General features: G+C 36.6%; 1 protein-coding gene across 18 annotated transcripts in view; it reads left to right on the forward strand.

Moving 5' to 3' along the window:
* The window catches only part of LMNTD1 (lamin tail domain containing 1), a 490,983-nt gene that overhangs the window by 356,248 nt on the left and 107,631 nt on the right, over positions 1-27,104 (forward strand). For 3 of the 18 annotated variants that reach the window (XM_073877823.1, XM_073877820.1, XM_073877819.1), the window contains exon 3: positions 1,742-1,778. The exons of 13 other annotated variants lie outside the window; for them this stretch is intronic. Coding sequence is in view for 1 of the 5 variants with exons in the window: in XM_073877817.1 (XP_073733918.1) it covers positions 3,284-3,352 (69 nt within the window). In the remaining 4 variants the exon portion in view is untranslated. Of the gene's footprint in view, positions 1-1,741; positions 1,779-3,261; positions 3,353-27,104 lie in introns of those variants that run through there. 2 more of the 18 variants (XM_073877817.1, XM_073877825.1) reach the window with 2 other exon arrangements.

A 27,104-nucleotide genomic window follows, 5' to 3' on the forward strand; every position in this document is an offset into this window, starting at 1 on the left:
CCAGATGAAGAGATGCATAGAGCAAGGTATGGGGGAAGGGCACAGACCCCCCATGCTTTCTCTCTCTATGTGTTCACCAACCTGGGAGCTCTCTGAACCCTGTCCTTTGGATTTTTATGGAGGCTTCATTACATAGGCATAATTGATTAAATCTTTGAGCAATGGTGATTGAACTCAATCTTCAGCCCTTCTCCCCTCTTTGGAGGTCTGAGAGTGGGACTGCAAGTTCCAACCTGCTAATCACATTGTTGGCTACCCTGACAATCAGCCCCAACCTTAGGTTACCTAAGGGATTTCTAAATGTCAGTTCATTAATTTCTTTATCTCTCTCATTACTTAGGAAATTCAGAGGTTTTTAAGATCTGTGTGCTAGAAACAGGGACAAAGACCAAATATACATTTCTGATTATAAATCACAATATCATTCCTCTCTACTCTCTGGACCTTCATTTCTTCATCTATAAATTGGAGAAATAGTAGTTCATACTTCATGTGACTGTTGTGAAGATCAAATAAATTAATACATGGAAAGTTCTCCAGATAGTGCCTGGAAGAGGAACAAACTCTCTAGCAAGCTAACACAAGCAAGAAGTCATCTTGGGGAACATATATTAAAAAGAAGGATATTGCTTCTTCTATTCCGTTAGAGAAACTCAAGGGTATTTCTCAAAGCATTGTCTTGCACTGTCTGCATCAGGATCAGTAGGATTCTTGGTTTAAAAAACAGATTCCTGAGACCTATCTTAGACTTCCTGAATAAGAATCCCTGGAAAGCCTCATTTTTAACAGATGCTTAGGTGATTCTTTGGTACTTTAAGGTTTGACAACCACACTGAGAGAGTGCATCTCCATTGCTATAAATTATCCTAGGTAACTCCAACATGCCTTTCCCTTCCATCCTTCCCCTGTAATACTGCAAGGACATTTCAAGAATAACCAAACTGATTTGCTATTAGCCAGAGTGTCTTATAAAATCATTTGTTAACTTATTCAACATCCTAAGTACTCCCATTGATCTATCCTACCTAGTTAGAACTCATTTATAATTGGATCATTTAAAGAATAATTACCAGAGAATCTCAGAAACCTTTTACTTTCTACAGAGATGTGATTAATGGAATTCTCTGCACATGTAGCAAGTTTTAACTTTTAAAATCATAACAGAGAGGCTCTCCTGTTAATGTCTTCTTGGGCTACTTTGTGAAGGAGTGGCCTGTCTATAACTTAATCATGATTCAGGATCCTTCCATAGTTTCTAAGACTTACTTTTAAGTCTCCAAGTAATGCTACATTTATATACAGAATCTATTTCAGCTCTGAATTTGGAGAAATTCCAAAGTCTATATATATCTGTAGATCCCCAAGAGGTAAACCAGAAAATCAAAGGAGCTTAGTTCAAAGGACAAGGAAGGCATAACCTGAGACCTCTGTAGTAACAATATCTATTACTTTGGCCAAAACTTCTAATTTATAGAATCCAGGTTGGGACAGGGAGCAGGAACAAGGATTCCAAGAAATATTTCAGAATTATGCAGTTTTGTTGTTGTTCATACTGATTTCCGGCTGAAGCTGACGGTGAGATTATTCTTTTTTTTAATTTAATTTTATTTTATTATGTTATGTTAGTCACCATACAATACATCATTAGTTTTTGATGTAGTGATCCATGATTCATTGTATTCAACAGTGACATTATTCTTAAAGAATCTTCTAAGTAAGTGTTTCATGTGATTCTTTATAGGTTTCTGAGCAAGATTATCATCTGGAGACAGACTTCTGTAAGATGAGTTATGTCTTTGTATGCAATTTATTGATGAACAAGTATGAAAATAACAGCTGATTTAATTTGTTAAATTTGAGAATAAGTTTGGAAGTAAAGTTTGCGCATCAACTTAACCATCTCTGGTGACACCAGTATATAAACAGAACTATTTGGATCTGAAAAATAAATGTGAAGCAGACAGTACTTGAAAGTAAAGGGAGGAAATCACACTGAGCTCTTCCCTGAATTCTTCTTTTGACCACTCTAGCATCCTTCTTAGATCCTAAAAATCCACATGGAGTTACCATATAATCCTCTTGTTCCTCAGTAAGAAAACATTTCATACTTGTTGGCTAGGGGCTATGACACCAGGTTTTTATTCCCTCTTCTGAATGAAGAGGAATAGAATTAGAATAGGGAAAGAAGTTAGGAAAATAAAAGTAAATACATTTTGTAGCCTAGATTTAATTTGTTGTAATATCAATTATTTCTATCACTTTTCCATGTTAGAGTTCTATGCCAGGACAATAGAATTTAATCAAGAGTAATATATTTGGAACAATTTTTTTCTTGGTTTTATTACTCTGACTTAGAGATACTCAACTTTTTTTTTGTCTCAGAATCACCTTTCCTAATCCTAATAGATTCAGAGGATTACCAATTTTGACAGTTGACCTACCAACTATATTACCTTCTTGCTCCTCATATTTCATCAGCAAAAGTTGCTCCATTGAAAATGGATTCAAATGTTTTAAAACCAGATGCTTTAGGGATAGAACACCAGTAGTTCCTGTTTTGACAAATGAAGAGCTGTCTTGGGCCTTTAATTTACCCCTAGTACCTAACACCAGCCATATGAGCATTTCTCAGCAGCCACGGTCAGAATTGGCTTATAGTAACAGGCATGTTGTCTGTGTGATGGACTATGTACAGCTTCTATGGGATGCTTCCAGGGAATATGCACCTCATATGCCTTTTCTTACTCTCTTTCTGACTGGAGAGGTTACTATTCAAAATGAAAAGTTTATTTAGTAATGTAAATTAGTTCCAAGTATGTCAAAGCTTACTGTTCATGTAGGATTATATGCCATATACTTAAATACATGATCTCATTTAGTTCTTATAACAACTTTATAAAGGAGGTATATATTTTCTGTTTTTGAAGAATAAATAGATCTCAGATAGCTTACCAAAATCACATAGTTTTTATGAGATTTCTCTCAATTCAGTTTGAGGTTTGTCTGATTCCAAAGTCCAGGCTTTTCCATCCAAGTTTCAAGAAGGAAAAGTCATAAGATTACCCAAACCACTTCCTGAACTCATCAAATCCAGAGTGTAACTTTGATCATCAAAGAGATTCATGATAATTTTGGTATAAATCAAGAAAACTTCATAATTATTAAGATAAAAGTAATTATTCAGACTTAAAAAATGCTGTTTTTCAAAGAATTACTATAAAGACTAATTGTCTCATTTTGTTTATTTCACCAAACCTATAGGGCACACCTATCTACAGGAATTATGCCAGTCCCTAAAGATATGAGGATGAATAAGATACACAGTCGCTATCCTTCATCTCACATCATCATGGTAGAGTTAGATATGAAATAAGACCTATAATCCAGAGTGCCATTCAAAATGTCCAGTAACTATAGTGAACAAGCACCAACCAATCAGAACATGACTGGCTACATAAGCTGGTGTGGCTGAAGTGCATGCTTACTGCCTATCAGCTTTGCATTTAATAATATAATTAATACTCAAATAGAGATATGTGGGAATACAGATGGAGAGGGGTAGAAGGAAGGGATGAAGATGATCATGAACAGTCTGAAAATAGAGATGGCAAATGATTTGAACCTCGAAGGATAAGTGGGAGTTTTCCATTGGACAAAATAAGATAGGGTATTTTAGACAGAGGAAGCAATTATATCAAACAAAGGCTGTATACGAAGAATCTAATATAGTCACATTTATAGAATCAGAGTGGAATAGTGGTTTTTAGGAGCTAGGAATGGGGAGTTACTAATCAACAAGTATAAAGTTTCAGTTAAGCAAGATGAGTAAGTTCTAGAGATCTGCTGTACATCATTGTCCCTGTAGTTAACAATAGATAGATTCCATGTTAAGTGTTCTTACAGCAATAAAATTAAATTAAATATAACTAAATAAGCAAGCAAAAAAACTAAGACTGGACAGCATTGAGAAATGTCTAGCAGCTGTGGTTAGATTATAGGGTTCATGGGAGTAATGGCTAGAGATGATGGTAGATAGTCATTTTTGGCCAGATCATGAAGCTAAGCTAAGAAGTTTTTACTTTCTTCCCCGGGCATCAGAGAACCTAAGAATTCCATTACTTGAGATAATTTTGGTTGTATTGTAGAGAATATACTAGAGGAAGAAGACCTTTTAGAGGCTATTTCAATAATTTAAGAGAGATATGATGTTAGTCTGTACTGGTATTGTAAAGAGAAGGAGATAGATGTAAGAGACATTTTGACTATATATAATGGTTGATTGAATGTATTGAGGTGGGAAAGAAAAAATGAAGAATGAGTCCAAAGCATTTGGCTTGAGCAACTTTATTGGTTTTACCTGAGGTAGTACAGGCAGATGGAGATAACATCTCCAGTATGTTTGGAAAGTGAGCAAGATAATCTTGGTTTCATACAAAATATGTCATGCAAACCACCCAGATGGAGAAGTCAGACAGACAATTGGAAATGTAGATGACTGACAGTCTTATCCTATCCTACACACACACACACACACACACACACACACACACACACACACACACACACTTACTTGACAGACAACTCACAGCCTAAGGAGGAAATACTTTGAAACTAAAATGTGTAACTCCTCCTCCTTTAGGAGAACAATTTGTTTTTAGTTTTATGGTTTGAGTCAATTTATAGATTGCATATCATAATTTATAAATATCAATGTATTCTAAAACTAAGTTTGGCCTATTTTGATATTTTACTGTGCTGGTAAGTCTAAGGTTAGATCTTGATTGTCTTGTAGGTAAGTTTGATTTGCAAATATTCCTGAGACAGTTCTTTTATTATTTTGTTTTAGTGAATTCCAAGATTGCATGCTGTTACATGGTTTATGTGCACAAGTTGCACATAAAACTCCAGCACTGACTTGGCAAATGGCAACTGGGGGAATTGCTCAGTATTGGTACATAGCCTAAATCAGCTCTAGTCTACAATAATGGTAGTGAATCTTCATATCAATGAGCAATATAGTATTAAACAGCTCCCTCACTTACATGGTTTTGCATTAAACCAATTCACATATGCATGTAATATATTGTGTGATCAGTATCTCAAGTCAGACTGAAAGCATATACTATTTCTATTATTTACCTGCCTGTACCTGGTTCCCCAGGGGAAAAAACTACAAAGATGGTTAGTTTGTTTTTGGCACATTCTCACCTACTGGTACCACTGCTTTCCTAACATCCGGGCATCTAAATCCTAAAACTAACTCTACTTGCCCAATGGCCACCACTGTTGTACTTCACTCAGACCTGCCCTTTACATGTGCCTAGACCACCTTTCCTCCTCCTGTCTGGTGTCATTTAACTCCCATTTAAGCAACACCACATTTTAGGGATTTAGGTTTATTCACAGTAGTATTAAAATGGTCAGCCAATCTTCCCAAGGTATGTCCAAGGTGTGTGTGTGTGTGTGTGTGTGTGTGTGTGTGTGTGTGTGTGTGTACGTGCACACATGCCCTGTAATGTAAAATGTCTGCTTCCATGAATGACCTACTTCTTATTGTGCTCTGTAAGACCAAGCATATGGACAACTAGGCAGGTGAACAAAGCAAGAAGCCTCTCCTCAGTGTGAAGTTGAGACACTGGCAGGTATAAGAAATCAGTACACTGGGACTAGAGAAAATGGTTCTCACCATCTCCTCCTCAACCCTAGCTTTCTCCCTAAGACAGGTCAATGAGACCAGCACAGACCCTGAAATGTCCTACCCTCTCAGAATCTGTTTTCTGAATGCAGAGGTTACTTCTTAACTGGTCTCTGGAAGAGAGGCAATTGGCCTTGGTCAAAATGTCCAAAAAGAGAGGTTTGTTTTTACTTTCTATCTCCTTCATTGAATTACTTTCAGACCTTCTCCATACTTAATGGAAAAAACATATTGCATTAATTCTAAAATGATGATTTTTCACAATTTAACACCTCTGAAACTGGGACACATTGTATGATCAATGGCATCTTACGGCATTGGTGTTGCCTGAATTGAATTTTTATAAAAGCATTTATTTTCAACAGTTACCTAGGACCATTATTGATCTGGCACCACTTTAAATTAAACTTTATTTCTCAAGTTTTTACATCATACTAGTGGTGTGAATTCAGACCTCATATTTATGTACTGGCTGTGGTTCAAAATCTCAGGGAAGGTTTATCTTTTCTTTCTCCTCCCAGTACTAAGGTTAAGAAATGCAGGTTGTGTCTGAGGAATCCCAACTATCCCAGCTTTATGCCAGAGTATCTTATTAGATTCCCTATCTTGGACTGTTTTTCTTGGTAGTTGATAAAATAATGGCATATCTTATAGCCAAAAGAATGTAAGAAATTTGGTATTGGAATTGAAAAGGTTTACCAGGGACAAAAATTCTTGCCAGTTTATTACTTCTGAACAGCAGCACTGCCTTCTTCAGGTCTTTGCTTGTCTTTGAGAGCCTGCCAACACCTCTCAACAATACCCAGGTAATCACCCTCCAGATGAATGATTCACTATGCAATTTGTAGGTATAATGGGATTTGTTAATTTGTAATTTCATCAAGATGTAATTTGTGAGTAAAGATTGTGATAAAGCTATAATTACCACTGTGGTGATTTTGTTCATTGCTTTTGCAAATACTTATTAAGATATCTATTTTATGCCCTGGGGAAGGAACAGATATTACCAAGAAATGGTCCCTGACCTCAAGGATCTTAGAATCTCTTATGATTGAATAAGGCATGTGCAAAATAACTGTAATGTAATGTGGAAAGTAATGATGTGGGGGAAGGAATGAAAAATATGCCCCATGGATATTCAGAAGAGAAAGAAATCATTTCCAGTTTAAGGAGAATCAAAAAAGGTACTCTATAGAAGATATGGGTAATATTAACAATATAAATAATAATTACCATTTAAAATCATTTACTCACGTTATTTTTTTAATCCTTTTTGAAATAGATATTAATTCCATTTTATAGCTGAGAAAACTGGTTTTGAAGAATGAATAGATTTTTAGAGTCAGAAGGAGTATTGGGAAGGGTGTTACTTTATCAGTGGGAATAGTCAGAACAATGGCATGAACGTGGGAAAGCAAGGGGCACATATAAAAATACTACCTTGATTAATTTGGTTGGAGCATTAGATGGGTAAATGAAAGTAATAAAAGAAAATTGAATATTTTTTTTAGTTAGGTAATGGAGGAATAGATGGAAATTGTCATGGAGATAGAATAAAATAACCTGGCAGATAGTTAAGGAGAAAGATTTGTTGAAGATGAAGAGATTTGGGAATTATTCAGTCTGAGAGAAAGTGATACTAGGAGAAGAAACAGTAAACACAAGAGAATATGGTACATTGAGGTTCTGGCTTAACAAGCTTAATTATAAATGTCTTAACACTGTCTGTGCAAGTAGAGAAAAGGCTTGGGGGAAGGACCAAGCAAAGTATGATACATAATCTATGGTGGTAGGGGTTATGAAGTTCTGAACATCAAGGGTAGTCTCGCTGGACAGATAATCTTAGATCAGGGTGCATCAAACTCAAATCCAATTCCGGGAGGTACCATGTTGTACCAAATGTGATCCTCATAGCATGGACCATGGTGACTCATGAAGGAAGTGAGGACTAACTGTCACCAGGGACAAACTTTCAAGGCCAAACCTTCCAATTTCAAGAGAGAAGTTGACAGCAAAATTGAGCCACAAGGAAAATGATTTATTTAGGCTAAAAGGGTTTATCTGAACCAGTTCTGTCTCATTGCTAGTTACCAATTTCCTAGGGCACAAGTTGAATTTTGAAAAAGATACTCCCCATTCCACCCCTTGGTGAACTGGCAGAAAAATTGGGCATCACAGACCTAGGCAGAAGGGCTAGCTAAAGAGTTCTCTGGGTAGGGCTTTGTGCTTTTTCAGTGAAAGAATAAAATATTATGCTATCAGCCAGTTTAGGGCTCTTTTCATTTTAAAGCACTCTAATCTCAGGCATAGGGAAGTCAAAAGATTACATTATTTCTAGACCCTGTTTGTTCACAGGGAGGATAGCTAACACTTCTTGCCAGCCTGAATTCTCATTAATTCTAGGACTGGGCTGAGCTCTATTCCTATCAGAGAGGTTCCTAATAATTAGGGGCAGCTGCATAGGGTTGGAAAAATCTGAGCCTTGCAGTAGACAGTTGGAATTGTTGAATTAGAGCTTAATAGGAAAGTATAAGCTAGGGATTTTATTTTTTTTTAATTTTTTTAAGCTAGGGATTTTAGAATTATAAAGATGTAATGTTTGCAGGTATGGAAAAGTGAATGAAATGGCTGAAGGAAATAGGAAAGGGAAAAAAACAAACAGAGGAAAGGCCAAGGACTGACACAAGAGGATCCTCTGAACTTGGAGAAAAAGAAGAGGAAGGGAAGTTGGTCAAGAATTTGGAGGGAAGAAAGACAGGAGAGAATGGTATCTTATAGAAACAAAGAAAGACATTTCAAACAGAAGAGTAGTCAATCATGTCAAAAGTTCCAGAAAGGAGACAGAGGATTGAATCCTTTTGATGAATCTACTAGGAGGTCCCCCAAAGAGCAGGTATGATTTATTCATAAAGGAACAAATCATATCACAGTGGAATTTTTTCAAAGATTTTATTATTTGTTTGAGAGAGAGATAGCATGAGTGGGGGAGAGAAGCAGATGGAGAAGGAAAGGCAGGCTTCCCTCCTGAGCAGGGAGCCTAATGCAGGGCTTGATCCCAGGACTCAAGGATCATGACCTGAGCCTAAGGCAGACATTTAACCGACTGAGCCACCCAGGTGTCCCTATCACAGTGGATTTAATGAGAGTGAGCAGTAAGGAAATGAAAGCAGTGTAGCCTTTTCTGTGCCCAAAGATCTTTGGTTGAGGAAGGAAGGAAGGAAGGAAAAAAGGCAAGAAGGAAGGTAGGAATGATTATGCTACGACAGTAGCTCCAAGTTGAGAAGTTGTGTTTTTTGTTTTTTGGTGTTTTGTTGTTTTTTTTTAATTCAAATCTTTGAAAATTTTTCTTTGGAAATAAGTCTACCGCCTCTAATTTTTTATTTTTGCACTGTTTCCATTTTATGAGATTTGGATTCATAGCGTCCTGGTTTAAGTCCCTGCTGCCATATACTAGCTTTACCTTTTCCATTAAACACAAGCTGTATGATTTTGATGAGTCACTTAATCATACATTTTTCATGAGCAGATGAATAATTTCTCTTTGTTTACTTTGTTATCCTTCTTCCCAGATCTGTTTAGGTTAGTTGTCAATGCAGAACATTTCTTCTGCAGAGAATGCCCCCCCAAAACATACTCAGAGGCACTAATCTACGTGAATAAGGTTTTTACAAAATAAATGATTGTGAGTCTAAAATAGTAACGTTATCTTATACTTGTATACTTATGTAGTTCTTCAGACATTTACAAAGACCTTTCACAGGCATTTTCTCATTTAATTTGCATAACATATTCTGTAAAAACAGGAAGAGAAAAGTGAAGTAGCTATAAAAGAACAAGATTATTAGGATAAAGAAATATCGCCAAGTAGCAAGATAAATTTGAATCTCACCTTAAATTTTTTATGTAACCTATAGGCTATAAGATTAGCTCTTTTGTTTAAGCCCAATACTAAAAGGAGTACTAAAAGGAGTATTTTATTATTATTATTGACTGAAGACACCAGTATAGTAAACAGTGAAGCCAAAAGATAGACAAATATTTTGTTTAAACAGTATGAAGATAAGTTTTTAGTAATGGCTGTCCAGGTGATCTGTACTAACTCTCCTGCTAAAAACATCTAGAAAAGCTGGGAAAATGTAACAAAACTAAAGATACCAGAAAGCTATCAAAGCATTCAAGTATCATGATTCCCAAGATCCAGAAAAAGAAAAGACCCAAAGGATAACCCATCTTTACTGTCAGATTTGCCCTAAATTCATCAGGTTATTTTAGGAAGAGTTGGTTGACAGGATGAACAGAGGTTTTATAGATTTGAAGATTTGGAGGACAAAAGTTGGAGTTTAAGGTCCAACAAAAAAAGAAGCCCTGGTAACATCTCCCTCCAGACTTTCGGTTCGAACCCTAAAAGTCATACTCTAGGAGTAAGAATAACTCAGAAATTGACTGGCCTTCACAGAAACTGAAACCCAGCTTTAAATTGTTTTTATCCCTGATTGAATTAATTAAGTTAATAAGAACTTCCTAGCGTCTCTAGCCACCTAATATATATACTCTGAAGCATGTAATATCACTTTAGACCTAAGTTATATATCATAATTTTTTCATAAACTGTGTTTGGTACTCAATCAAGAATATTCAAAAATATGAGGAAACAAGACAGGTGCCTAAACACCCATAGAAATAACACATAGAAATAACACATAAAAATAATTTATACAATGCCGTAGCAAAGAACCCCCAAATAATCCAATTAAAAATGGGTGAAGAACCTGAATAGATATTTTCCCAACCCAACAGGTACGTGAAAAGGTGCTCCACATCACTGATTATCAGACAAATGCAGTCAAAACCACAGTGAGCTATCACTTCACACCTGTTAGGAGGGCTTTAATGAAAAAGATGAGATAACAAGTATTGATGAGGGTGTAGAGAAAAAGGAACCCTCATGCCCTGTTGATGGAAGTGTAAAATATAGGCAAAACCTGCAATCAAAATGATACATTTTGATATAAGTCTCTGTAATTTTGACAGTATCTAGGAAAAATCAGTAAGGATATAAATGATTTGAATAACAATTATTACAATTAAACTGAGACCTATAAAGGACTACACTCAAAAAAATCAGAGTGCACACTCCTTTCAAAAATACATGAAAATTTTACAAAAATAGACCATATGCTGGCCATGAGGTAAACTCAATAAATTTGGGACTTAAAATATTCAGAATTTTTTCTCCAAACACAAGGAAATTTGGCTAAAAATCACTAACAAATAAATAACTAGAAAATTGTCATATGTTTGGAAATTAAGCAATAGCTATTTTTTTAAAAAACCTAAATTTTAAATTTTATTATTTTAAATTTTTAAAATACATTGATATAAATGATAAAAAAAAAAAAAAAAACACTCATTGCTAAGGGCTCCTGAGTGGCTCAGTTAAGGATCTGCCTTTGGCTCAAGTCATGATCCCAGGGTCCTGGAATCGAGCCCCACATCAGACTCTCTGCTAAGCAGGGAGGCTACTTCTCCCTCTCCCTCTGCCTGCTGCTCCCCCTGCTTGTGTACTGTCTCTCCCTCTCTCTGTCAAATAAATAAATAAATAAATAAATAAATAAATAAATAAATAAATAAAATCTTTTAAAAAATACTACATAATAAATTAATGAAATAAAGCTTTAAGCCATGCTTAGTGGGAAATATATAGCCTCCACTGCCTATATTAGAAAATAAAAATAGGAGAGGAGCAAGATGGCTGAGGAGTAGAAGACCTAAATTTTATCTGCTCCCAAAAATTCAGCTAGATAGGTGTCAAACCATTCTGAGCACCTACGAACTCAATAGGAGATCGAAGAAAAGAATAGCAGCAGCTCTCTGAACAGAAAAGTGACCACTTTCTGGAAGGTCTCTTCTGATTTGTTTAGTGTATATTTTTCTGAGGTCATTGTTACCCTGTTAGCATTTTGTTCTCTCATTCATCTGTTTTCCTCTGGACAAAATGACAAGATGGAAAAACTCACCTCAAAAAAAAAAAGAACAAGAGGCAGTACTGACTGCCAGGGACCTAAACAATATGGACATTAGTAAGATGTTGGAACTAGAGTTCAGAATGATGATTATAAAGATACTAGCTGGGCTTGAAAAAAGCACGGGAGACACTAGAGAAACCCTTTCTGGAGAAATAAAAGAACTAAAATCTAACCAAGTTGGAAATCAAAAAGGCTATTAATGAGGTGCAATAACAAATGGAGGCTCTAACTGCTAGGATAAATGAGGCAGAAGAGAGGATTAGTGAATTAGAAGACCAAATGATGGAGAATAAAGAAGGTGAGAAAGAGAGAAATAAATAACTACTGGATCACGAGGGCAAAATTCGAGAGATAAGTGATACCATAAGATGAAACAATATTACAATAATTGGGATCCCAAAAGAAGAAGAAAGAGAGAGGGGCAGAAGGTATATTGGAGCAAATTATAGCAGAGAACTTCCCTAATTTGGGGAACAAAACAGGCATCAAAATCCAGGAGGCACAGAGAACCCCCCTGAAAATCAATAAAAATAGGTCAACACCCCAACATCTAATAGTAAAATTTACGAGTCTCAGAGACAGAAAATCCTGAAATCAACTCGGGACAAGAGGTCTGTAACCTACAATGGTAGAAATATTAGATTGGCAACAGACCTATCCACAGAGAACTGGCAGGCCAGAAAGAACTGGCATGATATATTCAGAGCACTAAATGAGAAAAATATGCAGCCAAGAATACTATATCCAGCTAGTCTGTCATTGAAAATAGGAGAGATAAAAAGCTTCCAGGACAAAAACTAAAGGAATTTGCAAACACGAAACCAGCCCTCCAAGAAATATTGAAAGGGGTCTGCTAAGCAAAGAGGGAGCCTAAAAGTAACATCGACTAGAAAGGAATAGAGACAATATACAGTAACAGTCACCTTACAGGCAATACAATGGCACCAAATTCATATCTTTCAATAGTTACCCTGAATGTAAATGGGCTAAATGTCCCAATCAAAAGACACAGGGTATCAGATTGGATAAAAGAACAAGAGCCATTGATATACTGTCTGCAAGAGACTCACTTTAGACCCAAAAACACCCCCAGATTGAAAGTGAGGGGGTGGAAAACAATTTTCCATGCTAATGAACATCAAAAGAAAGCTGGGGTGGCAATCCTTATATCAGACTAATTAGATTTTAAACCAAAGTCTGTAATAAGAGATGAGGAAGGACACTATATCCTACTTAAAGGGTCTATCCAACAAGAAGCTCTAACAATTGTAAATATCTATTCCCCTAACATGGGAGCAGCCATTATATAAGCCAGTTAATAACAAAATCAAAAAACACATCAACAACAATACAATAATAGTAGGGGACTTTAACACCCCCCTCACTGAAATGGATCATCTAAGCAAAAGATCAAGAAGGAAATAAAGACTTTAAATGACACACTGGTCCAAATGGACTTCACAGATATATTCAGAACATTCCATCCCAAAGCAACAGAATACACAATCCTCTCTAGTGCCCATGGAACATTCTCCAGAAGAGATCACATCCTAGGTCACAAATCAGGTCTCAACCAGTACCAAAAGATTGGGATCATTCCCTGCATATTTTCAGACCACACTGCTTTGAAACTAGAACTCAATCACAAGAGGAAAGTCGGAAAGAACTCGAATACATGGAGGCTAAAAAGCATCCTACTAAAGAATGAATGGTTCAACCAGGAAATTAAAGAAGAATTAAAAAAATTCATGGAAACCAATGAAAATGAAAACACAACTGTTCAAAATCTTTGGGATGCAGCAAAGGCAGTCCTGAGAGGAAAGTATATAGCAATACAAGCCTTTCTCAAGAAACAAGAAAGTTCTCAAATATACAACCTAACTCTACACCTAAAGGAGCTGGAGAAAGAATAGCAAATAAAGGCTAAACCCAGCAGGAGAAGAGAAATAATAAAGATCAAAGCAGAAATCAATAAAATAGAAACCAAAAGAACAGTAGAACAGATGAATGAAATTAGGAGCTGGTTCTTTGAAAGAATTAGCAAGATTGAGAAACTCCTGGCCAGACTTATCAAAAAGAAAAGAGAAATGATCCAAATAAATAAAATCATGAATGAAAGAGGAGAGATCACAGCCAACACCAAAGAAATACAATTAAAAGAACATATTATGAGCAACTATATGCCAGCAAATTAGATAATCTGGAAGAAACGGTTGCATTTATAGAGATGTATAAACTACCAAAACTGAACCATGAAGAAATAGAAAACCTGAACCAGACCTATTACCACTAAGGAAATTGAAGCAGAAGATTCTCCCAACAAACAAGAGCCCAGGGCCAGATGGCTTCCCAGGGGAATTCTACCAAACATTTCAAGAAGAATTAATACCTATTCTTCTGAAACTGTTCCAACAAATAGAAATGGAAGGAAAACTTCCAAACTCATTTTATGAGGTCAGCATTACCTTGATCCCAAAACCAGACAAAGACCCCATCAAAAAGGAGAATTACAGACCAATATCCCTGATGAACATGGATGCAAAAATTCTCACCAAAATGCTAGCCAATAGTATCCAACAGGTACAGTAAAAGGATTATTCACCACAACAAAGTGGGATTTATTCCTGGGCTGCAAAGTTGGTTCAACATCCAGAAATCAATCAATGTGATACAATACATTAATAAAAGAAAGAACAAGAACCATATGATCCTCTCAATAGATGCAGAAAAAGCAGTTGACAAAGTACAGCATCCTTTCTTGGTCAAAACTCTTCAGAGTTTAGGGATAGAGAGTACATACCTCAATATCATAAAAGCCATCTATGAAAAACCCACAGCGAATAGCATTCTCAATGGGGAAAAACTGAGAGCTTTCCCCCTAAGCTCAGGAACACAGCAGGGATGTCCACTATCACCACTGCTATTCAGCATAGTACTAGAAGTCCTAGGCACAGCAATTGTGGCTAGACAACAAAAAGAAGTAAAAGGCAACCGAATCGGCAAAGAAGAAGTCAAACTCTCACTCTTTGCAGATGAAATGATACTTTATATGGAAAACCCAAAAGACTCCACCCCAAAACCGCTAGAACTCATACAGGAATTCAGTAAAGTGGCAGGATGTAAAATCAATGCACAGAAATCAGTGGCATTCTTATACACCAACAAGACAGATGAAAGAGAAATTAAGGAGTCAATCCCATTTACAACTGCACCCAAAACCATAAGATACCTAGGAATGAATCTAACCAAAGAGGCAAAGAATCTTTACTCAAAAAATTATGAAATACTCATGATGAAAAAAATTGAAGACACAAAGAAATGGAAAAGCGTTCCATGCTCATGGTTTGGAAGAACAAATATCGTGAAGATGTCAACACTACCTAGAGCAAGGTACACATTTAATGCAATCCCTATCAAAATACCATCAACTTTTTTCAAAGAAATGGAACAAATAATCCTAAAATTTGTATGGAACCAGAAAGACCCCGAATAGCCAGATGAATGTTGAAAAAGAACAGCAAAGCTGGCGGCATCACAATTCCGGACTTCAAGCGGTATTACAAAGCTGTCGTCATCAAGAGAGTATGGTACTGGCACAAAAACAGACACGTAGATCAGTGGAACAGAATAGAGAGCCCAGAAATGGGCCCTCAACTCTATGGTCAACTAATCTTCGACAAAGCAGGAAAGAATGTCCAGTGGAAAAACAACAGTCTCTTCAACAAATGGTGTTGGGAAAATTGGACAGCCACATGCAGAAGAATGAAACTGGACCATTTCCTTACACCACACACAAAAATAGACTCCAAATGGTTGAAAGACCTAAACGTGAGACAGGAGTCCATCAAAATCCTAGAGGAGAACACAGGCAGCAACCTCTTTGACCTCAGCCACAGCAACTTCTTCCTAGAAACATCGCCAAAGGCAAGGGAAACCAGGGCAAAAATGAACTTGGGACTTCATCAAGATAAAAAGCTTTTGCAAAGCAAAAGAAACAGTCAACAAAACCAAAAGACAACTGAAAGAATGGGAGAAGTTATTTACAAATGTCTTATCAGATAAAGGGCTAATATTCAAAATCTATAAAGAACTTACCAAACTCAACACCCAAAAAACAAATAATCCAATCAAGGAATGGGCAGAAGACATGAACAGACATTTTTCCAAAGAAGACATCCATATGGCCAACAGACACATGAAAAAGTGCTCAACATCGCTCGGCATCAGGGAAATCCAAATCAAAACCTCAATGAGATACCACCTCACACCCGTCAGAATGGCTAAAATTAACAAGTCAGGAAATGACATATGTTGGCGAGGATGTGGAGAAAGGGGAACCCTCCTACACTGTTGGTGGGAATGCAAGCTGTTGCAGCCACTCTCGAAAACAGTATGGATGTTCCTCAAAAAGTTGAAAATAGAGCTACTGTATGACCCAGCAATTGCACTACTGGGTATTTACCCCAAAGATACAAATGTAGTGATCCAAAGGGGTATGTGCACTCCAATGTTTATAGCAGCAATGTCCCACAATAGCCAAACTATGGAAAGAGTCAAGATGTCCATCAACAGATGAATGGATAAGGAAGATGTGGTATATAAATTCAATGGAATATTATGCAGCCATCAAAAAATGAAATCTTTCCATTTGCAACAAGGTGGATGGAACTAGAGAGTATTTTATGCTAAGTGAAATAAGTCAATCAGAGAAAGACATGTATCATATGATCTCACTGATACGAGGAATTCTTAATCTCAGGAAAAAACTGAGGGTTGCTGGAGTGGTGGGGGGTGGAGGGATGGGGTGGCTGGGTGATAGACATTGGGGAGGATATGTGCTATGGTGAGTGCTGTGAATTGTGTAAGACTGATGAATCACAGACCTGTACCTCTGAAACAAATAATACATTATATGAAAAAAAAAGAAGAAGAAGATAGTAGGAATGGAAAAATGAAGGGGGGGAAATCAGAGGGGGAGACAAACCATGAGAGAATATGGACTCTGAGAAACAAACTGAGGGTTCTAGAGGGGAGGGGGGTGGCGGGATGGGTTAGCCTGCTGATGGGTATTAAAGAGGACATGTATTGAATGGAGCACTGGGTGTTATATGCAAACAATGAATCATGGAACACTACATCAAAAACTTAAGATGTAATGTATGGAGATTAACATAATAAAATAAAATTTAAAAAAAAAGAAAAGAAAAATAGACTTCAAAACAATTATTTAAGCATCCATCTCAAGTAGTCACACAAAGAACAGCAACAAAGTGAACCCAAAAAAAGTAAAAAAATATATAAGGAGAAAATATACAAATAATCATATAATAAAGATAAAAAACTGATAGATGGCTCTTTAAAGGCATTGATAAAATTAACTTAGAAAAAAAAAGGCACCTGGGTGGCTCAGTTGGTTAAGTGTCTGCCTTCGGGTCAGGTCATGATCTCAGGGTCCTGGGATCAAGCCCCAGATGGGGCTCCCTGCTCAACGGGGAACCTGCTTCTCTCTCCATCCCTGACTCTTCCCCCACTCATGCTCTCTCTATCTCAAATAAATAAATAACATTAAAAAAAATAAAAATATAAGAATAAACGCCTTCCATCCTATTTGCTGTCTTTTGAAGTCCTGTCTATCCTTAGAGGTCCACCTATCTCACCCCTTCTGTGAAGTCTTGCCTAACCACAACAACAAAACTAATCATTTGCTGAGTTCTTATAGCTCTTAACAAAACTATTCTTTTGATGCTTTTTGCATTCTGTTATGTATTATATTTTTTTCATATTCAGATACAACTGTCCCATCAAAAGAGTAAATTCCAGAAGAGCAAGGAACATGTCTGACACCTGTTTATATTATTGTGGTGTATCTGTCCAGTTACTAAACAGTGGTGCTCAGTATTTTTCAGGGAATGGTGTGGTGTAATGGTGAAGAAAGTAATCCCTTAAGTGAGAGAGACCTAAACTCTGGCCCTGGTTCTGCTACTTCATAGCTGTTACTCTAGGCAATTACCTAACTGCTATAGGCATCAATTTGCTAATCTGTGAAAGGCAGTTAATAATGCATCCTTAAAAGGGTGAAATGAGATAATATACATAGAGTACTTAACACAAATAAGAAACATGATAAATAATAGCTGATAACAGAAATAGGAGTAGTAGTCACTATTGATTATGGCTGACTCTGAATTGTAAGTGGATTTACTCAGAGAACTAAGGGAGAAACAAATGTGAACGAAGAACAACAAAACTAAGACTAATAGAACAAAACTAAGCTAGATGATGTTTCAAGCATTTCATAAAAATGTCCAGCTTGTCTTTCTTCTACTGCAGACTAATCTACATGTAGCCAAAGATCTTTTAGAGAGTTCCGTTTCCTAACACTGCATGAATTTTCTCATTCCATCTCAGATGTCTGGTTTCTCACCTCTTTCTAACACACAGGGTCTCAAATAAATGACACGGTAAATTTTTAGACACAGCATTACCCACCCCCGTGGCTTATTTTCTGTTGCTAGTGAAGGTTAAAAGTGTCCTCTTGCAAAAGATATAACTCAAAGCTCAGGGTCCTTAATAATTTTAGAAACATCCTAATTTCTTCTGTTCTCTCATTTGCACATGAAGAAGAAAACTGCCAACCACCTTAAATTTAATTTCCCAACTTCAGTTTGCTTATACATCACATTTTCAGAATAATGAAAGCAGCTTCATGTATGTAAATAGTATCACAGGATTTTTCAAGAATAACTAATTCACTTTTGGTGAACTGTACCTCTCATTGCCACCTATCACCATTATCAATAATGAGTAAAGCTAACACTGATGAGATTTGTTATGGTGTGCCATACCAAAGAGGAAGAGAAGGAGGCTCCCCCCTTGCCTCGTGGGCTTCCACTTTGAGCTTGGCTGGGCTCCATTTAGACTTCTACTTGTGCCTGAAGCTATTGATAGTGCTCATGTTCATACTTCTAATAACTCTCTTGCATACTCTTTTAATCCAGTGCTCCTCACACAGTGTTTCTATGGGGTATTAGTATTCCATAAGTTGTAGAGAAATAAAGCATTTATTTGATTGTAATATTGAATAATGATTGCCTTTACCCTGCTTGCAGAGAAAAAAAGTTAATGGATAGCATTTTCTCAATTCAAACTGTTCTCCAATAATTCTTTACATGTCTTTGGCTCCAGACACCACTTTTTCTGCTAAAGGTTGCCAGTAGATGACAGAAGAAAATGAAGTTGCAAAGTCATATCAATAAATAAACTCAAAACCAATCATTTGTTCTTGGTTCAACAGTTTGGTGTTTTATTTTGTTTTGAGGCCTATAAGCTGGTGGTTGTAAGTTTATATGCTATACAAATAATACAAGATGGATTTCTTTTCGCTAGTAAAATATTTAAAAATAACATATACATGAAATAAAAAATATATTTATTTGTATTTTTTTAAATATTTTTCAAAGAACATGGTGTTCTGCAAATAAGATTGTAATCTGGATCTCTGCCCCCTAAACAAGTCTGAGATGCCTTATCTTAGAATAATAAGCATTATATTCCTCTAAAGAACATGGATAGAAAAAAAAATTCATGGATAGAGACTAAGCCTAAAATACATGTACCCTATGTGCGAAGTAATTATGCAGGTATTTATGAACCATTGTGAAAACTGATAGGAATATCTGAAGATTGAAACTGTAGTTTGATACTCAGTATCACATATGCAGATCTAAGATCTTAGTGTTGCTTCCCAATAGAATTGTGATTGGAAAGACCCATGAAGGTATTTGGACAAACTATCTGAAACTTGAACTTCCCCAAAATGATTCTTTACCCTTTCTGTGAACACTTCCAAGAGGACCTTAATGTGACCCTGACTTCAAGGTAAAATAATAGCAACTATGTTTGCAGCTGTGTTACTTATATGTGGATCTTGTGAAGGAAATGAACCAACCTCGTGCATTTTTAGACTAGGAAGATGCTTTACAATAGGAATCTCTACTATATTTATGTAGGTGCAAATGTGAAACTGTATTCCTATATATACAAAGTCTTTGAATCTTAGCTAGTGAAACGTGTCATGTTTTAAATTGTAATTTTAGGCTGCATATTACTCGATATGGGAATTCCCACCCTTGGCCTGAGAGGGGATGAAAATTCTCCTTATATATACAGTCGGCATTCACATAAGACGTTTTATTTATGTTACCAAATTAATAAAATCCCCTACGGTGCAAATGTTCTCCATATGTGGATACAGAGGGCTAGAATACATAAAGCCAGTTCTTTGTGTTTTCAGCTTTTAAAAAATTATGTGCACGTAATGTTTTCCTGGATTGTTTTTAATTGCTGAATATGATACTTTGCCACTTTTAATTTTTTCTTAAAGTGAAAGCTCAGAAAATTAAACTCAGTTTTCATCATCCTATTTTACCCTATATCTGTCTCATGGGGAGTACTTCAATTTCTCATGCAAAATTCTGGTGTTTTTCCAACAGAGGATAAGACCAAAGAAAGAATTGACACAGGGTCAGGAAGCCAGGAGAGAGTCATTTGAGACCAAAGCAGAGAGAAAGATCAGGGCAAAGCTGATTCAGGAGTAGGTAAGATGTCAGGCAGTTACCATGGAAGGAGTTAGGAAGATTTTGGACAGGAACTGCAGTAGAGGAACAGGGAATACAGTGAGGAGTCTTTGTAATAAATGTGAGACCATATTCTGGCTCTGCCATTTATTGGTGGCATAACCTTAGAAGAGGTATTCATCTTTCTGAACTTCCACTTCCTCATTTGAGAACATGGGGAAATTCCCATCTTCCAGAGCTGTGATGAAAGAACCTGTGTAAAGAGTATTGTACCTCAGGGCAGAGATGCAAGATGGCGGAAGAATAGGGGACCTCATTTCATCTGGTCCCTTGAATTTAGCTAGATATCTACCAAACCATTCTGAACACCCATAAATTCAGCCTGAGATATAAGAAAATATGTCTGGAACTCTACAAGTAGAAAAGCGACTGCTTTTTGCAAGGTAGAAGGTGCAGAGATGTAAATCTGTGGGGAAATATCAGAAGATATTCAGAGATCAGGGCATGGCCCAGAGCCAAAGAGGCACAAAAAGCCTCCAGGGAATAAAAGCCACACGGAGGACCAGCTTACACTGAGCCCAGTCCTGGGCAAGGGGCAGTGCAACTCTGTCTAGGCAAAGACACCTGAGAAACAGCACAGCAGGCTGCTCCCTAGAAGACGATCTGGAAGATTAGGTGCAAACTAGGTTGCAGGTGCAAACTAGGTTGCAGATCCCCAAGACTGTAAAACTCCAGCACCAGGGGAAAATAGTATACTGAGCTTGAGGGTTTTCTCATGATTCGGTTATCTTTCAGTCTAAAAATTTTCCTTCCCCCCCCCCATTTCCCATTTCAATTAATTTCTTATTTTACCAACTTATGTTTTTAAGTCACTTTTTAACTTTATTTTTTACATCTACATTTAATAGATATATGCTTCCTTTTAGTCCTTTTCCATTCTATTCAATTTTATTTTTGTATATATATATAAGTTTTGCTTTCTTTGTAATTTTGGGAGATAGTGTCTTCTAATACACAGACCAAAATTCACTCAGGAACAAGTGGATCACCCTGCTTTATCCACCCTGTGAGATTTATAGTCTCTCCCCCACACACACACACTTTGTTTTGGGTTTTTTTTTTTTCTCTTTTTCTTGTTTGTTCTGTTTTGCTTTTTGTTTGCTTTTCTGTTTTGGTTTTTAACCACTTTGGATTTGTTTAGGGAGTATTTTGCTTGGTCAGGGTTGATATTTTGGACTCTGCTCACTTGTTTACCCATTCTTCTCTTGGCAAGATGACTAGGAGGAATTCACCACAAAAGAAAAAAACAGAGGTAATGTTCTCTTTCATGGAGCTAATCAATATGAATATAAGTAAGATGTTAGAGATGGAATTCAGTATAGCAATTATAAAGTTAATATCTGGGCTTGAGAAAAGCATAAAAGACAGTAGAGAACCTCTAAGTAAAGAAGTGTGATCTAATCAGGCCAAACTTAAAAATGTTGTAACTGAGATGCAATCTAAATTGGATGCTCTAACAGCTAGGGTGAATGAGTCAGAAGAGAGTGTAAGTGAAGACAGGCTGATGGAAAGGAAGTAGAGGAAAAGAGAGAAAGACAACTCAGAGCCCATGAAGAAGGGCTTCAAGAATTTAATGATGCTTTGAAAGAAACAAATGCCAAATTACTGGGATGCCTGAAGGGGAGAATGGAGGCAGAAAGTATATTTGAGCAAATCATAGCTGAGAACTTCCCTAATCTGGGGAAGGAAACAAGCATTCATGTCCAAGAGGCAGAGAGGACCCCTCCCAAAATCAATAAAAATAGATCAATGCCCCAACACACAGTAGTGAAGCTTGAACATTTTAGAGGCAAAGAGACTTCCTGAGAGCAGCTCAAGACAGGAGATTCCTTATGTACAGAGGGAGAAACATCAGATTAACATCAGACCTATCCACAAAAACCTGGCAAGCCAGAAAGGGCTGGCATAATATATTCAGGGTATTAATGAGAAGAACATGCAGCCAAGGATTCTTTATCCAGTAAGGCTGTCATTCAGAATGGAAGGAGAAATAAAGAGCTTCCAGGACATACAGAAACTGAAAGAATATGTGACTACTAAGCCAGCCCTGCAAGAAATATTAAGGGGGATCCTGTAAGCAAAGAGAGATCCCAAGAGTAACATATACCAGTAAGAAACAGAGACAATCTACAGAAACAGGGACTTCACAGGTAATACAATGGCACTAAAATACCTTTTAATAGTTACACTGAATGTAAATGAATTAAATGCCCTAATCAAAAGACACAGGGTATCAGATTGGATTAAAAAAAAAAAAGCAAAACCCATCAATATGCTATCTGCAAGAGACTCATTTTAGACCCAAAGATACCTCCAGATTGAATGTGAAGGGGTGGAAAACCATTTATCATGCTAATGGACATCAAAAGAAAGCTGGGGTGGCAATCCTTATATCAGACAAATTAGATTTTAAAGACTAATAAGAGATGAGGAAGGACATTATATCATACTTAAAGGCTCTATCCAACAAGAAGATTGTAAATATCTAATAATTGTAAATATTTATGCCTCTAACTTGGGAGCAGCCAATTATATAAACCAATTAATAACAAAATTAAACACATTGATAATAATAGTAGGGGACTTTAACACCCTACTCACAGCAATAGACAGATCATCTAAGCAGAAGATCAACAAGGAAACAGGGCTTTGAATGACACACTGGACCAGATAGATTCACAAATACATTCACAGAGTACTCCATCCTAAAGCAACAGAATACACATTCTTCTCAAGGGCACATGGAACTTTCTCCAGAATAGATCAAATACTGGGTCACAAATCAGGTCTCAATCTGTACTAAAAGACTGAGATTATTCCCTGCATATTTCCAGACCACAATGCTTTGAAACTTGAACTCAATCACAAGAGGATATTTGGAAGGAACTCAAACACTTGGAGCTTAAAGAGCATCCTACTAAAGAATGAATGGGTCAACCAGGAAATTAAAGAAGAATTTTAAAAAGTCATGGAAACAAATGAAAATGAAAACACATCAGTTCAAAACCTCTGGGATACAGCAAAGGCAGTCCTAAGAGGGAAGAATATTGCAATACAAGCCTCTCTCAAAAAATTAGAAAAATCGCCAATACACAAGCTAACCTTATACCTAAAAGACCTACAGGAAAAAACAGCAAATAAAGCCTAAACCAAGCAGCAGAGAAATAATAAAGATTAAAGCAGAAATCAACAAAGTAGAAACCAGAACAGTAGAACAGATCAATGAAACTAGAAGCTAGTTCTTTGAAAGAATTAATAAGATCAATAAACCTCTGACCAGATTTATCCAAAAGAAAAAAGACCCAAATTAATAAAATCATGAATGAAGGGGGAGAAATCACCACCAACACTGAAGAAATAACAAACAATTATAAGAACATATTATGAACAAATATATGCCAACAAATTAGGCAGTCTGGAAGAAATGGATGTATTCCGGGAAACTTATAAACTACCAAAACTGAAACAGGAGGAAATAGAAAATCTGAACAGATGCATAACCAGCAAGGAAATTGAAGGAGTAATCAAATATCTCCCAATAAACAAGACTCCAGGGCCGGATGGCTTCCCAGGGGAAATCTACTAAACATTTAAAGAAAAAAATCTATTATACTAAAGCTATTTCAAAAAATAGAAATGGAAGGAAAACTTCCAAACTTGTTCTATGAGGCCAACATTACTTTTATCCCAAAACCAGACAAAGACCCCCATCAGAAAGGAGAATTACAGACCAATATTCCTGATGAACATGGATGCAAAAATTCTCACCAAGATCCAGTACATTAAAAGGGTTATTCACTACGATCCAGTGGGATTTATTCTTGTGCTGCAAGGGTAGTTCAACATCTGCAAATCAATCAATGTGATAGATCACATTAACAAAATAAAAGACAAGAACCATATGATCCTCTCCATTGATGCAGAAAAAGCATTTGACAAAATACAGCATCCTTTCCTGATTAAAACTCTTCACAGTGTAGCAATAGAGGGAACATACTTCAATATCATAAAAGCCATCTATGAAAAGCCCACAGCAAATATCATTCTCAATGGGGAAAAACTGAGAGCTTTTCTGTTAAGTTCAGGAACACAGCAGGGATGCCCACTCTCACCATTATTGTTCAGCATAGTACTAGAAGTCCTAGCCTCACCAATCATACAACAAAAAGAAATAAAAGCATCCAAATTGGCAAAAAAGTCAAACTCTCACTCTTCACAGATGACATGATACTTTATGTGGAAAACCCAAAAGACTCCACCCCAAAATTACTAGAACTCATACAGCAATTCAGTACTGTGGCAGGATAGAAAATCAATGCACAGAAATCACTTTTCTATATACTAAAAATGTGACTGAAGAAAGAGAAATTAAGGAATTTATCCCATTTACAATAGCACCTAAAACCATAAGATACCTAGGAATAAACCTAAAAAAAAAAAAAAGGTAAAGGATCTGTACTCTGAAAACTATAGAACACTTATGAAAGAAATTGAGGAAGACACAAAGAGATGGAAAAACATTTCATGGTCATGGATTGGAAGAATAAACATTGTTAAAATGTCTATGCTGCCCAGAGCAATCTACACTTTCAATGCAATCCCTATCAAAATACCATCAACATTTTTCACAGAGCTGGAACAAAGAATCTTAAAATTTGTATGGAATCAGAAAATACTCCAAATAGTCAAAGAAGTGTTGAAAAAGAAAACCAAAGCTGGGGGCATCACAATGGCTGACTTCAAGCTATATTACAAAGCTGTGATCATCAAGACGGCATTGTACTGACACAAAAACAGACACATAGATCAATGGAACAGAATAGAGAGCCCAGAAATGGACTCTCAACTCTATGGTCAACTAATCTTTGACAAAGCAGGAAAGAGTATCCAATGGAAAAAAGAGTCTCTTCAATAAATGGTGCTGGGAAAATTGGACAGCCACATGCAGAAGAATGAAACTGGACCATTCCCTTACACCATACACAAAAATAAACTCAAAATGGATGAAAGACCTCAATGTGAGACATGAATCCATCAAAATCCTAGAGGAGAACCTAGGCTGTTCTCAAACTCAGCCACAGCAACTTCTTTCATGGCACATCTCCAAAGGCAAGGGAAAGAAAAGCAGAAATGAACTTTTGGTACTTCATCAAGAAAAAAACTTCTGCACGGCAAAGGAAACAGTCAACAAGAGTAACAGGCAACCTGCAGAAAGGGAGAAGATATTTGTAAATGACATTACAAATAAAGGGCTGGTATCCAAGATCTATAAAGAACGTATCAAACTCAGCATCCAAAAAACAAGTCAAAAAATGGGCAAAAACATGAATAGACACTTCTCCACAGAGACATACAAATGACCAACAGACACATGAAAAAATTCTCCATATCACTTTTCATCAGGGAACCTTACACCAGTTAGAATGGCTAAAATTAACAAGATAGGGAACAACAAATGTTGACGAGGATGTGGAGAAAGGGGAACCCTCTTACACTGTTGGTGGGAATGCATAAGCAGCCACTCTGGGAAACAGTATGGAGGTTCCTCAAGAAGTTAAAAATAGAACTACCCTATGACCCAGCAATTGCACTACTGGGTATTTATCCCAAAGATACAGATGTAGTGAAAAGAAGGGGCACCTGCATCCCAATGTTCATAGCAGCAATGTCCACAACAGCCAAACTATGGAAGGAACCAAGATGTCCTTCAACAGATGAATGGATAAAGAAGATGTGGTTCATATATAGAATGGTTTATACTCAGCCATCAGAAGGGATGAATACCTACCATTTATATCAACGTGGATGGAACTGGAGGGAATTATGCTAAGTGAAATAAGTCAATCAGAGGACAGCTATATGGTTTCACTCATATGTGGAACATAAGAAATAGTGAAGAGGATCATAGGGGAAGGGAGGGAATACTGAGTGGGAAGAAATCAGAGAGGGTTACAAACCATGACAGACTTTTACTCTGGGAAACAAACTGAGTGTTGTGGAAGGGGAGGTGGGTGGGGTATGGGGTAACTGGGTGAAGGGCATTAAGGAGGGCATGTGATGTGATGAACACTGGGTGTTGTTATATTAACTAATGAATTTTTGAACACTACATCAAAAACTAATGATGTACTATATGTTGGCTAATTGAATTTAAATTTTAAAAAAAAAGACTATTGTACCTCATGAACAGTAGGTGTTTCTGTTTTTCTCTTTCATCTCTTGCTTGACCCTATCCTTTCTAAGCTAGAGACTGCCATGATGATGATACTATCAGTGTTTAAGTCTACAGATCCCAAAATGAAACTTCCTCTCTAACCTTTTTACTATTGAAAAATTCAATCATTTAAAGAAGAAATTGACATAATATACAACAAACCTCCAAGTACCCATTACCCAGCTTCAACAGTTACATATCATGACCCATCTTTTTCATCTACATCTCCATCCATTCCCTATACTCTGTATTATTTTGAAGCAAATCCAGACATCATCTAATTTTATCTAAAAATGCTTCAGTATGTATTTCTAAACAATAAGGATTCTTCTTAATACAATCATAATATCAAGCACATCTAAAAACATTTAATAATTATTCCCTAGTATTATTAAATATCAGGTTGATTTTGTTATTGTTGTTGCTGCTGTTACCTATTGCCAGGAAAGTTATAGAAACCACATGAATACACCAAATGTTATTACCATTGATAATGTAATTTTTCCAAACTGACAACTCTTAGAAAAGTTCTG

This window comes from Callorhinus ursinus, unplaced genomic scaffold (assembly GCF_003265705.2).
Source record: "Callorhinus ursinus isolate GAN/ISIS: 27379988/994484 unplaced genomic scaffold, GSC_fseal_2.0 scaffold27, whole genome shotgun sequence".
Lineage (NCBI taxonomy): Eukaryota > Metazoa > Chordata > Mammalia > Carnivora > Otariidae > Callorhinus > Callorhinus ursinus.